The 13,643-nt window shown below is 38.8% G+C and overlaps 1 protein-coding gene across 1 annotated transcript in view; it reads left to right on the top strand.

The window, feature by feature from the left end:
• The window catches only part of DEPDC1B (DEP domain containing 1B), a 71,344-nt gene that overhangs the window by 36,335 nt on the left and 21,366 nt on the right, over window positions 1-13,643 (top strand). Inside the window, exons 6-7 of the mRNA XM_007516906.3 lie at window positions 2,263-2,310; window positions 12,180-12,320. Coding sequence (XP_007516968.1) covers window positions 2,263-2,310; window positions 12,180-12,320 — 189 coding nt within the window. The remainder of the gene's footprint in view (window positions 1-2,262; window positions 2,311-12,179; window positions 12,321-13,643) is intronic.

Here is a 13,643-nt window from a genome sequence, read left to right on the forward strand (position 1 = left end):
GATCTTCAATCCAGGGAAGCCTGGCCAGCATCCTGGTGGCATCTGGAACCTGGTGATTGAAAAGAGAGTTAACATACGAGGCCAAACAAATTGTTGAGCAATCATGGGCCCAAAGCTTGGAATAGTGGAGAGGAAGTGTTAGGGAGGTACTCACTGCAAACTCTAGTGTACTTCTGCCTTCAGGTATATATTTTGCAGTAGTCTATGGATACGTGTGAACATAAGCTCCCTCCCACAGAAACTGGCGTATATCTAAGTTATGGGACCCCCATCTCTCATTTTCTAATATGTTTTAAGTACTTGTTTAGAGCTAGAGTAGGGACAAAATTGTATGGTTCTTCCTTTAGTTTGGTTGATTGGTTCTTCTTTTACTCTGAACCCTTGATCCCAGAAATTGAGACTAGAATGGCTTTTTGATGTGGTGTTGATATGATAACATGTTGAGGATTTTATAAAATATTCTTAAATTTAATCTGGAGACTCTGGGCAGCAGGCAGATAGATCTGTATCAGGAAGAGCCTGAGAAGTTATAAGAGGGGAAATGATTTTTATAAGATGTTTTGCCTAACTTGGAAAGAATGTAACTTTGAAACTTGAAATACCTTTCCTTTTTTTTCTCTTTGTATCAGGAATGAAAGATATTAGGAAATTGAAACAAATAGACCTACTATTTCATGAGTTGTCAGTATAATATCAAAATATGAAATTAAGTTACATACAATGAGGAAGATGTAACCTTAAATACACCTGGGAGTCGGGTGGTAGCACAGTGGGTTAAGAACACATGGCACAGAGTGCAAGGACCAGCGTTAAGTATCCCAGTTTGAGGACCCGGCTTCCCACCTGCAGAGAAGTTGCTTGACAGGCAGTGAAGCAGGTCTGCAGGTCTATTTTTCCCTCCCCCTCTCTGTCTTCCTCTCTTCTCTCCATTTCTCTCTGTCCTATCTAACAACACCGACATCATCAACAACAATAATAACTACACCAACAATAAAAAACAAGGGCAACAAAAGGGAAAATAAATGTAAAAATTAAATACATCTAAAATTCTTTCACATCTGAGTGAAGCAAGAAATTATTACTTTTGCCAGCAAAATGACTAGTCATTTTCATTTTTTTAAGAAAGCTCTTCAGAAAAAAGGGAACATTTCGTAATACTTAGGTTCATTAACATCAAATACGAACACAATTTAAGCTGTGTCTTTTGCAGTTTTAAAGGAAGAGCAGGAAATGAAGTGGTCTGTCTCAACTAATATCTATGGGAAGGTTAGAAGCAAATAAGAGATTCGGTATCAAATAAGGACACTGGGCTTTTAGAATTTTAAAAAAATTTTATTTTTTTCATCATTATTAACTTGTTTGGGCGGGGCTAGATATCATAATGGTTATGTAGAGTTCTTACTTGAGTCTCCAACATCCCAGGTTTAATCCCTGTCCCGCCATAAATCAGCTGAGCAATTTTCTGGTAAAACAAAACAAAACGACCATTGTTTAAAAACTGTCCTAATACTAATAGCTAACAACTATGGTTGGAACTGTCATGTTGTAAGAAATTTTGAAAAGTGAACCATGTAAAAATGATATTTATATTGGAGAGTAGTAGGTGTTTGGTAAACTGGTTTCACAGATGAATTTTTTTACTTTTAAAGATTACTTTTTTCCGTTTATAATTCTTAGATTATTTTATAAAACTTACTTTCACTAGAGCTTTAAAAGGCTTATCTTGTACTTAGAAAAATTTGGAGGCATGATTTATACAAATATTTTGTAACACTGCCACTAAAGAAAAAAATGTCATCTCAAATATTTTGATACACAGCTAGATCACATATGATTAGCAGATATGTTTCCTCATAGTTGGATAACCAATACATCCTCTCTTTTTTTAAAAAAAAAAAAACTTATTTTACTTTCTTTATTTCTTTCTTTCTTCTTCTTCTTCTTCTTTTTTTTGCCATCCGGGATATCGCTAGGGCTTGGTTTGGTGCTGGCATTATGAATCCAATACTCCTTTTTTTCTTTTGTTAGATAGGACAGATAGAAGTTGACAGGGGAGGGGAGATAGAGACGGAGAAAGAAAGACAGATACCTGCAGACCTGCTTCACCACTCATGAAGATTCCTCTTTGCTGGTGGTTCCAACCTGGGTCATTGTGCATGGTAATGAGGTTACCTGCACTGCCTGGCCTCCAGCAATACATTCTTAAAGGATTTGAGTTATTTTGCAGTTGAATAAAATGTCTTTATTTTCATTTTTCTACAGAAGAACTTCCTCATTGGGTATTGTCAGCTATGAAGTGTTTAGCAAACTGTAAGTACTAATTATCTGTCAGTTTTATTAAACTAATAAGAAAAGTGCTGAACCAGAAAAAAGTCCTGTTCAATGCCCAGAACATTGATGTGATACCTGTGAGAGTGGTAATTAGTTGTTTTGGGATGACAGTTTTCTTAGTGAAATTTCAGTGATGACCAAAATGTAGTGAAGAGCATATATTTAAAAATAAATAAATAAATAAAGGATTTTTGTGTTTCCATTTTCTTGTGGATATAATTACACTATGTCTGTATACCACTTCATCTGATTGTTCCATCCCAGCATTGAAAACTTATTAAGCTTCTTTATAATATTGTAACATGTAAGTACACACTAACAGTTTCTGGATGTTTTTTTTTTTCTTTAAAAGATCTATCTTTATTCCTGAAATATGTATTCCTAATTATGCTTGTATTTCACCATCAGCTTTTTCAGCAGATGTGATGGACTTTTCTTATGGCAGCCATTGAAGTGGGAGAGAAAAGTTGTGTAATAGTAAAGTATAGAAGGAATAAGAAGAGCCTGCATACAAAAAGACAGGAAAATCTGTTTCAGGAATTTGGATGTTAGATGAGAGTTTCAGGGCCAGGTGTTCCCTCTAAGGATCTTCACAAGCATATTAAATCTGTTTTTATAAGCATATAACATCCATGCCATTGGATGTCATAAGCACTTTGAAGGAAGGAATTATTACAGTATCTTACTAAGAATAGTATTTTTTTTATTATCGTTATTTATTGGATAGGTACAGCTAGAAATCGAGAGGGAAGGGCGAGACAGAGAAGGTGTGAGACAGAGAGACACCCGCAGCCCTGCTTCATCACTTGCAAAGCTTTCCCCCTGCAGGTGGGGACTGCAGGCTCAATCCTGGGTCCTTATGCACTATAGCATGTGCGCTCAGCCAGATATGCCACCACCTGGCCCCAGAATAGTATTTTTTGTTCCTGAGAGTTTCCACAAGACTTAATCCAAAGGGATTCTAATAGCTAATGACTCAGCTCAAATGAGTGACCTTAATGAAAAAACCCTAGTTGTTTTAACTGGCAGATAATGCTGATATTTGATTTTTTGGAAAAATCATGATGCATTTTTTTTCTATTCAAAACAATCCAACATATGGCCTTTGAGCCTCACACATACCTCAATAAAGTTGATTTCTTTCTTTTCGGTTGGCCTAGCATATATATGTCCTAAAACTAGTGAACCCTGGATTATTTGTTTAACTGGAGTTAGTTTTGATTATGTTGAGTTGTCAGAACCAGAAAAAAACAAGATAGGACTTTTCCCACATCCCAATATAATAACTATTCAGATTACTATGTGTAATTTCAGTAGAAATATATGATAAATGACTATCATTTTGAATATGAATTGCTATCTTTCTGAATATTAATAACAGTATTTGTTTATGTGAGGCCCAAAGTTCTCTGTGTTTAATTTAAAAATTTTCATTAGATTGTGGTTAACATTTTGGAGTGTCTAAGATGTAGAGTATTACGATTTTGGCTTGGGGGGAATATTTAAAACTTTTTTTTTTTCCTACTCAGCAGATTAAATTTTAATTATCTCATTGGTCAGAGTTGGCAATGATGAATTAGAAGGCATAAATGGGAAACTAAATTACCCATATTTGAAATCCTGGCAAACCAAGGTGTTGGAAGTTGATCAGCTGGCAATAAACAGAGGAAGCCAGAATAACAAATGTAGACTCTAATATATTGTGAAGTATATATTAAAGTGTGGCATGATTCTGAAACTTTAGTGATGATCAAAACGTAGTGAAGGATGTACTTTTTCTCAAGATGTACGCACAAATTCATAAAACTTCTGCAAAGACTAGAGTAACTGCAGTTACCTAACAGTGGAGAGGAAATACCATCCATGTATGAGATGGTATTGGGTAGAAAATGTTGGGAACAGGGACATGTCTCTTATGTCTGAAGTATGCTACTTATAGATGGTTTGCTGGCTTATCTATAAGGATGTTTGCTTATGTGTAAAAGAAAAGGAAAAAAGGACAAAGGTGGCATGGGGAGGGATAGCCAGAGGGCAAGGTCAGCCTTTTGAATGACTTAATTATTTTTTTCCTGGTATTTATTTATTTTTAATTTTTTATTTATAAAAGGAAACATTGACAAAACCATAGGATAAGAGGGGTACAACTCTGCACAATTCCCACCACCAGAACTCCGTATCCCATCCACTCCCCTGATAGCTTTCCTATTCTTTTACCCTCAGGGAGTATGGACCCAAGGTCATTGTGGGATGCAGAAGGTGGAAGGTCTGGCTTCTGTAATTGCTTCCAGCTGAACATGGGCATTGACAGGTTGATCCATACTCCCAGCCTGTCTCTCTCTTTCCCTAGTGGGCAAGGGCTCTGGGGAAGCGGAGCTCTAGGACACATTGGTGGGGTGTCTGTCCAGGAAAGTCTGGTCGGCATCATGCTAGCATCTGGAACCTGGTGGTTGAAAAGAGAGTTAACATACAAAGCCAAACAAATTGCTGACCAATCATGGACGTAAGGGCATATAGTGCAGATGAAGAGTTGGGGGTCCTCCATTTTGTAGATAGCTAGTAGACATATTTTAGTTAAATTCCAAAGGGCCTGTGGCTATACTAGTGTGTTTTTTTTTTTTTTTCCTATTTCATTTTGCCCGAGTCTGAAATCCAATATGCCAGTGGATTCGAGGGAGATGTCTAGGGAGATGATGTCATGGCTGGAAAAAGGACCAGAAAGCTGGATCAGGGAAGAAAGTAGCTCCCTAATATGGGAAAGGGGTATAAATATTGTTGACTGTAAACCCCATCAATTTGATGTGATCTGGGGTCCATAATTAGCTTAGGAGCCTGTGTGACCTCTGCATCCCTCTAGATCTGAGCTCACATTCTGGGTCATTCTGCCCCAATATTGACCCATCTTCCTCAGGTGTAGCATACAGTATGTTATCCATCCTCCCTTCAGAGGATGGAACATTCTCTACCATTGTTGATCCAAATTGATGACAAAGTCCTGTGGGGGCTTACAAAGGGGTCTATTTTGTTGTTTCTGATAGAAATGACCAGTAACAATGGAGAGAGGGATTTATTCAAGTTCTAGGCCCATCAAGTCTGTTTGGGAATCTTAGGACTCCCTGATTAGGGCCCCAGCTGATGGGGTGGCCTGATAGTGACTAAAGAGTCATTGTTAAAGTATACCAGTCTTTTGCCCGTATTCAGCTTTTGCAGTACTTGCTTTGCTAAGGTTACTTTTGGAGTGAGAGAGCTGTAATAGGAAGTAGGTGAAGAGGGTATCTAAGTCTAAGTAGACACTATTTCTTTATGAACTTGATACTGACTCACTATAGACTATTGTGTATTTTTGCTTTCAGGTATATATTTTGCCCTAATTTATGGATACATGTGAACATATGCTCTATTTTACGGGACCTAGTCTATATCTAGGTTTTGGAATTTTGTTAGGAAGTGAACCTCCTGGAATGGAATTAGAGAATACCATGAAAGGAAAGGTCTCACCCGAGTAATGAGGGTGAAGGGTTGGCATTCTATTCCTGATGTCTCTGGACATAGTCTGAAGTAAAGCATGCTGAGATGGTACTCATTGAGTTGATTAGGTTGGGATTGGTGGATGCAATATCATTTGGTATGACTTGAGAGAAGTGTGCAGGAAAGTGAACTCCACCCCAGATGTTCCAGGACTGGGGGGAAATAAAGGCTTTATAGGGGAGGTGGGAGGTTCCTGCTGTCTTAGGGTTTAAGAAGACAATAGATAGTTATTGCTATAATCACTGTCTTGATTCATTGTGGTAGCAGGTTTTTTTTTTGCTCTTGATTTAACCATTTTTTTTTATTGATGTGTTTTTTATTTTTTGTTCTGTTGTTCTTCAGTTGTTGTGCTTTGAGTACAAGCCATGCTATACTAAATACCTTTATGACAAATGCGGTCACCAACCTCAGAAATTACAACAATAGTAACTGAAGCAAGGGTTAATGCAGTTTAACCAATACCAGTTAGCAAAACAACACCTTCAATCCAAGAAAAAAAATAGCAACCAAATCCAAAAGAAAAAGAAAGAGAAAGGAAAAAAGGGATAGCAAGAATAGACAGTTATGCAAATCTACTGTCCACTGTAAATGCTAGGGGTAGCAAGAGGAGAAAGGGAAATAGAGAGAGACACACACAGAGAGTCCACTCTGAGTCATATCTCTTCCCCAAAATAACTCACAAGTATTAGTGAATTCAGAGAGCAGAAGGAGGAAGGAAGAAAAGAAAAGGAAGACAAGAACAACAACAAAAAGAGCAGTGAAAGGAAAGAGGTGTTTTTTTTTTTTTTTTTAATTAGGTAGGAGAAGGGGAGAGTGGAGGGAAGAGGTAGAGTGAAACAAGTTCTGCTCACAATGGATTGGACACCTAGTCACCTAGCAGTGGAAAAAACAATAACAGTTAATTTTATTTTATTTTATTTTTATTTATTTATTTATTCCCTTTTGTTGCCCTTGTTGTTTTATTGTTGTAGTTATTATTGTTGTTGTCGTTGTTGGATAGGACAGAGAGAAATGGAGAGAGGAGGGGAAGACAGAGAGGAGGAGAGAAAGCTAGACACCTGCAGACCTGCTTCACCGCCTGTGAAGCGACTCCCCTGCAGGTGGGGAGCCGGGGTTCGAACCGGGATCCTTATGCCGGTCCTTGTGCTTTGCGCCACCTGCGCTTAACCCGCTGTGCTACAGCCCGACTCCCAACAGTTAATTTTGATCAACCTGAAGAAGGAGTGGGGAAAAGGGACACACACATATATAATAGTAATAATAAAATAGAATAGAGGAAAAACCCTAACAGTCAGTCTGTAGCTTGGATGGCTCTGGACTGGCTGCCAATTGTAAGAGGTATCCAAAAAAAAAAACAACCTCCAGGTAGTCTTTCCAGGCAAGGGTCAGGCTCTGATTGGTCAGATATTTTGTCACTCAAATAGAGTTCCAGCCACTTAATAAAAAAAAAAAGAAAAGAAAATCAAAAAGGAAAAGGATTGGAATGACACCCCTGGTGAGCCAGGAATCTTTGTAAAGAAAATAGCTCAGCAGGAAGCCTGCTAGGAGTGGCTGTCCAACCCCTGGGATCTGGTTCTGGGGTGGGGAGGGGGGAGAGGTGAGCTTCAGAAATAATAAAAAGATTTCCTTTCTTTTTCCTCTGCTTTCTGACCCAAGAGTGAGCTATAGGACCCCTCCTTGGTGTCACACTTAGGACCCCTTATTCACCCTCCTGCTGATGGCCCAGTATCCCACCCTATCCAGGGAATCCTAGGTCACAAGCCTCAGCAGCTTGTTGGAGCTCACACCAGCAGCTGTCTCCAAGTCACCATCTTGGCTCCGCCCCTCAACATCATTAATTTTTTTTTTCTTTTTTTTTTTTTCCTCCTCCAGGGTTATTGCTGGGCTCGGTGCCTGCACCATGAATCCACTGCTCCTGGAGGCCATTTTTTTCCCCCTTTTGTTGCCCTTGTTGTAGCTTCGTTGTGGTTATTATTATTGCCCTTGTTGACGCAACATCATTAATTTTTATAGAATTCTCATTGACTGACAACATTTACTATCAGTTCATCAAGGTCATGACCTGTTCCTTATCTTATTCTAGCTGAGATTGTTAACTAAGACTAGATTCTCATTATAGTCATCCAGTAGGGGAAAGACAGAGAGTGATTTCACGATAATTTGAAGGCCTTTTGCCTCCTTTTCTGTATTTCTGTTATTTCCTCTACTCTTTAGAATTGCCTCCATTGAATGTAGACCGTGTGTCCATAGGGCTGGATATTGTTGTCTGGGCTTGTAGTTGGCCATAAACTAAAGGAACTGATGCTACTTAAAAATAAGGTTAATTCTGTTTTTCTTCTTTGATTACTTTGGTTGCAAGAATGGCTACAATTATTTCAGAGAACTTCTTAGGGATAGCATATGTATTAATTTGTATTCAGAAAAAAATTTAAGTTCAAGATGACTAAAACGAAAGGTCTTAGAAATAGGGCCTTCTCTCATAGGGCTCACTATGTCCTGACATTTATGAATCTTTCCATTCTTTTCACAGTTTTAACAGGAATGGCAAAATATTCACAGATGGCTACAATTGTTTAGAATGACCTGTATATTTACTGTGGAGGGAATTAAAGACAATGTGCATTGTTTGCTGAGACATGGTTAATTATTTCAGCTGACTTTCTTCTTCTAGCGTTTGCCCTTCTTCCGTAGCCAGTCAACAGCGTCAGGTTGAGCCTGATGTAAAGTTTCGAGACCTCCTTTGAATCTGGAGAGGTGGCAGTCATTGACTATGTGGGTCATAGTCTGTCTGGAGCCGCAGGGGCAGTTCGGGTCATCTCTGGCTCCCCAGCGATGGAACATAGCGGCGCACCGGCCATGGCCTGTTCGATAGCGATTGAGGAGGACCCAGTCATAACGTGCTAGGTCAAAGCCGGGTTGACGCTTGCAGGGGTCTGTGATGAGGTGTTTGTTCTTGACCTCAGCTGACTGCCAACTCTGTTTCCAAGAGTCTGGAACAGAGAAGTTCAGTGTAGGCGTAGGGGACCAGATTGGGTGACGAGACATCAAGCGTTGGACAGGGTGGGCGAAGATATCCGCTTATATTGGCAGGTCCGGTCGAGTGTAGACGTGGGAAATGAACTTAGATGATGCCGCATCCCGACGAATATCTGGCGGGGCGATGTTGCTAAGAACTGGCAGCCATGGAACCGGGGTTCAGCTGACTAAATTGGGATATTTCTGAGGCAGAAGCAAAGAAAATGGTAGTTACGTTTGTTGTTAGACTGATGATATGTACACATCTTTAATGGATTTTTTTTATTATTTTAATGAGAATAAGTTTTTTATAGGAACCATACAGAGTATTAAAAGGTTGCCCTTTTTTTTTATTGTTGTTGTTATTGATGTCCTTGTTGTTGGATAGGACAGAGAGAAATGGAGAGAGGAGGGGAAGACAGAGAGAAAAGATAGACACCTGCAGACCTACTTCACCACCTGTGAAGCGACTCCCCTGCAGGGAGGGGATCCAGGGCTCGAACCGGGATCCTTATGCTGGTCCTTGAGCTTTATGCCACCTGTGCTTAACTTGCTTCACTACCACCCAACTCCCCAGAGTATTAAAAGGTAAGAGAGGCTGGGTGGTGATGCCTTTATGGAGTGTACACATTACCATATATATGGACTTGGATTCAAGCTGTTCCTACCTGCAGGGGGCATGCTTCATGAGAAGTGAAGCAGTGTTGCAAGTGTCTCTCTTTGTTATTTTTTAAATTTTCATTTTTTAAATTTTTTCCCCACCAGAGTTATCTCTGGGGCTCAGTGTCTGTACAATGAATCCACTATTCCTGGTGGCCATTTTTTCCTTTTTCTCCTCCTTCTATTTTATTTAAAGGACAGAGAGAAATTGATAGAGGCAGGGGAGAGAGAAAGGGAGAGAAAAAATAGAAACCTACAAACCCACTTCACTGCTTGTGAGGCTTCCCCCCTGCATAGAGGGTACAGGGGCTTGAACCTGGGCCCTTGCACACGGTATTGTGTGCACTCTACTTGAGGAGCCAACCACCACCTGGCCTAGTAAGAGATTTTTAAAAAAATTTTTAAAAAAAAATTTATTTAAAAAAAGGAGACTAACAAAACCATAGGACAAGAGGGGTACAACTCCACACAATTCCCACCACCAGAACTCCGTATCCCATCCCCTTCCCTGATAACTTTCCTATTCTTTATCCCTTTTGGAGTATGGACCCAAGGTCATTGTGGGATGCAGAAGGTAGAAGGTCTGGCTGGCTTCTGTAATTGCTTCCCTGCTGAACATGGGCGTTGACTGGTCGATCCATACTCGCAGTCTGCCTCTCTCTTTCCCTAGTAGGGTGGGGCTCTGGGGAATCAGAGCTCCAGGACACATTGGTGAGGTCATCTGTCCAGGGAAGTCTGGTCGGCCTCATGCTGGCATCTGGAACCTGGTGGTTGAAAAGAGAGTTAACATACAAAGCCAAACAAATTGTTGAACAACCATGGACCTAAAGGCTGGAATAGTGCTGATAGAGTGTTGGGGGGTACTCACTGCAGACTATTGTGTACTTATAATGGATACGTGTGAATATATGCTCTATCTCGGGACCTGGTCTATATCTAGGCTTTGGGACCTTGTTAGGAAGTAAACTGCCTGGACTGGAATTAGAGAATACTATGAAAGGAAAGGTCTTACCCAAGTAATGAAGCTGAAGGGTTGTCATTCCACACCTGAAGTCTCTGCACACAGTCTGAAGTGAAGCATGCTGAGGTGGTACTCATTGAGTTGATTAAGTTTGGATTGGTGGATGCAATATTGTTTGGTATGAATTGAGAGAAGCATGCAAGAAAGTGGGCCCCACCCTAAAGTTCCAGGACTGGGGGAAATATAGGCTCTAAAGAAGATTAATAAAAAGTCCTTTTCACAGTGTTCCTCTGGCATTGAAATATGAAGGCCCAGAGAACTCAACTTTATTTTTTATTTTTTATTTTTATTCTTTCTCTTTTCTGTCACTCTTTTAAGATTTCCTTTCAGTTTTTTTTTAACTTATTTCATCTTTTGTTTTCCTGAGGATAGAGTTCTATTTGGGAATAGTTGTGAATCTTGTGTTCTGCTGACCCAGTATTAGCCAATGAATTCTCCTTTTTTTTTTTTCCCCTTATTGTAATGAAAATCAAGAAGGCTGTCTGGCTTGTTCTTCAAAGCACTACTTGTCATTTCCTTCAGGGTGTGAGCAGCTCTTCTTGGTCTGTTTCTTGTTTCTCTTTGGTACAAGAAATCAGTAAATCCATTTATTTATTTTTTCAAACCATATGATTATCTCATTTTATTTTTCTTAACTTTATTTTATTTGATAGGGAAGAGAGAAATTTAGAAGGAAGAGGATGATAAGGAGGGAGAAAGACACCTGCAGACCTGCTTCACCACTTGTGAAGCTTCCCCCCTGCAAGTGTGGACAGGGGCTTAAACCCAGGTCCTTACACACTGTCATATGTGCAGTTAACCAGCTGCACCACTACCCAGCTTCAGAAATAAGCAGAACTTTATCTTGCTACTGATATAAGATATGACTAGGACTGGGTTGTCGCAGGTTTCTTATAATTCCTTTATTTTTGCAGCATGACTGCTTGATATAAACTATGTTTTTATGGTTAGGTTCAAATAAAAAATTCTGATCAGAATGAACTAAAAGACAACATGTAGAATATTTTTTTCAGAATCTCTTTAAGAAAATGAGTGATTTGTTGTGTCTACAGATTTGAACCCAGTCTTTACTGTGAGGAAGCTTCTTCAGTGCTGTGATGTCTTTCTGTCTCTCTAATTCTTTCTATCTCGAAAAAGTTGGCCTGAAGCAGTGAAGTCCCAGTGATGACAAGGAAATAAAAAGAGTATAAATTCTTTTGTTATTCTGAAATAGTTTCAGAGGCAGAAATCCTTTTGAACTTTTACACTAAATTTTATAGTACGATGATTAAATCATGAAAACATTGAAATGCTGCATAATAGTTATTTTGGTCATTTAGACCAAAGTCTCAATGAAGTAGACCCAAGTCTAGTGAAATATTGAATATTCCAAGGAAAATTATTAACATTTAATAGTAGGATGCAAAAGAGTAGATTTCTTACAAAATGGAAGCCAGCCAAATCAATTTTCCTCACTGCTGTCTAATAGATTTCTATTTTGGCATAGAACATATTTGTGTATGCAAAATACATAGTGGTAATTTTCTCCTGGAAAACATTTTTAACCACGTATGTCTTTACATACCACACACACAGAAACTAATACTTAGTGATTGCCTCATTGACACTTCTCTTTCTCTTTTAACAGGGCCTAATTGTTCTGATTTGAAACAGCCTATGTATTTAGGTTTTGAAAAAGATGTCTTTAAGACTATAGCAGATTACTATGGTCACTTGAAAGAGCCTTTGCTTACATTTCATCTTTATGATGCCTTCGTCAGTGTGTTAGGTAAGTGGAAATATAATGGCTACACGTCTGTATTATTGATAATGAATCATTGTGGTGTTCCATTAGGCAAAGCTCATATCACTTTTGCAATAAAAGCTGATGTGTTGCTTGCCTAGTTTGAATGTTGCTTTATAAAGTGGAAAAGAAGATGATTAATAAACTCTATTGCGAAACTCAAACCCAAGACCAGTAGCTTTTATTTCTTAAGAAAGATTGCTGTGTTATATGCCACCTGTACAAAAAGTATAACTTTATTTATAGAGGAAGAATGAAAATTTGATGTACTAAGATGAGGATATATATACTACTCTATGACTCAGTGAACTGTGAAGTATGTATTTTCATCTGGAATTCTAATTCCTTTTTATAGATGGAAGAGCTTTTTGTAGGACAATTTGTTTTCTGAGACATGTGAAATAAATATAGTAGCTAGCATTTTCTAAACTTCCTCGCTATTCTTCACATAGATTTAGACTTCAAAATTTACATTGTCAGAGAATCATTGTAAGAGGGGAAAAAATAAGCCTTTACCTTAGATTTTTCCGATAGTGTTCTTTTCTTCTTCTTATGACTGTTTATTAAGAATTACTGTTTTCTTGTCAAATGATTTGCCGTAAGGGACAAGTTTTTGTGTGGATATCATAGTATGTTATGTAAACTTGTAGAAATGAGCATACTCCTGGGTTTTTGTTCTTAGTTTTTAGTATTGTGAAGTTTTGCAATCTCCACCTTTTTCCTCTTTCTTTTTGAAACATATGGATGCTGCCATAATATTCTGACAAGAAAATGTATCAGCAATATGTGAATAATTTACCTAATCTGACAGCACGGTGTTTTAGATTTTAACATTTCATGGATCTTTGATAATAAACAACAGGCAGCTATTGTAAACATGTACATGAAAGTAAGTTTTTCTTTCTTTCCTTCTCTCTTTCTTTCTTCAGAGAAACCTTTATTGGGAACAGATGAAGGAATTAAGTCTAGTGGCACTGGGTTTTCTTGGTATTTTATTTTTAACCAAGAAGGATTGGGCATATTCATGGAAGCATGCCTAATGGTGAATTTTTGGTGCTGTTTGATATGCATGCAGACTAATGGATTAGATTCTCACTATAGCTACTTGCTTTGATTGTGCCACTGGTTTTATAAAGAAAAAAGATTTTGGGGGCCGGGTAGGTAGCGCAGCGGGTTGAGCACACGAGGTGTGAAGTGCCAGGGACTGGTGTAAGAATCATGGTTTGAGTCCAGCTCCCCACCTGCAGGTGAGTCACTTCACAGGCGGTGAAGCAGGTCTGCAGGTGTCTATCTTTCTCTCCCCTTCTC

This window comes from Erinaceus europaeus, chromosome 5 (genome assembly GCF_950295315.1).
Source record: "Erinaceus europaeus chromosome 5, mEriEur2.1, whole genome shotgun sequence".
Taxonomy (NCBI): Eukaryota; Metazoa; Chordata; class Mammalia; order Eulipotyphla; family Erinaceidae; genus Erinaceus; species Erinaceus europaeus.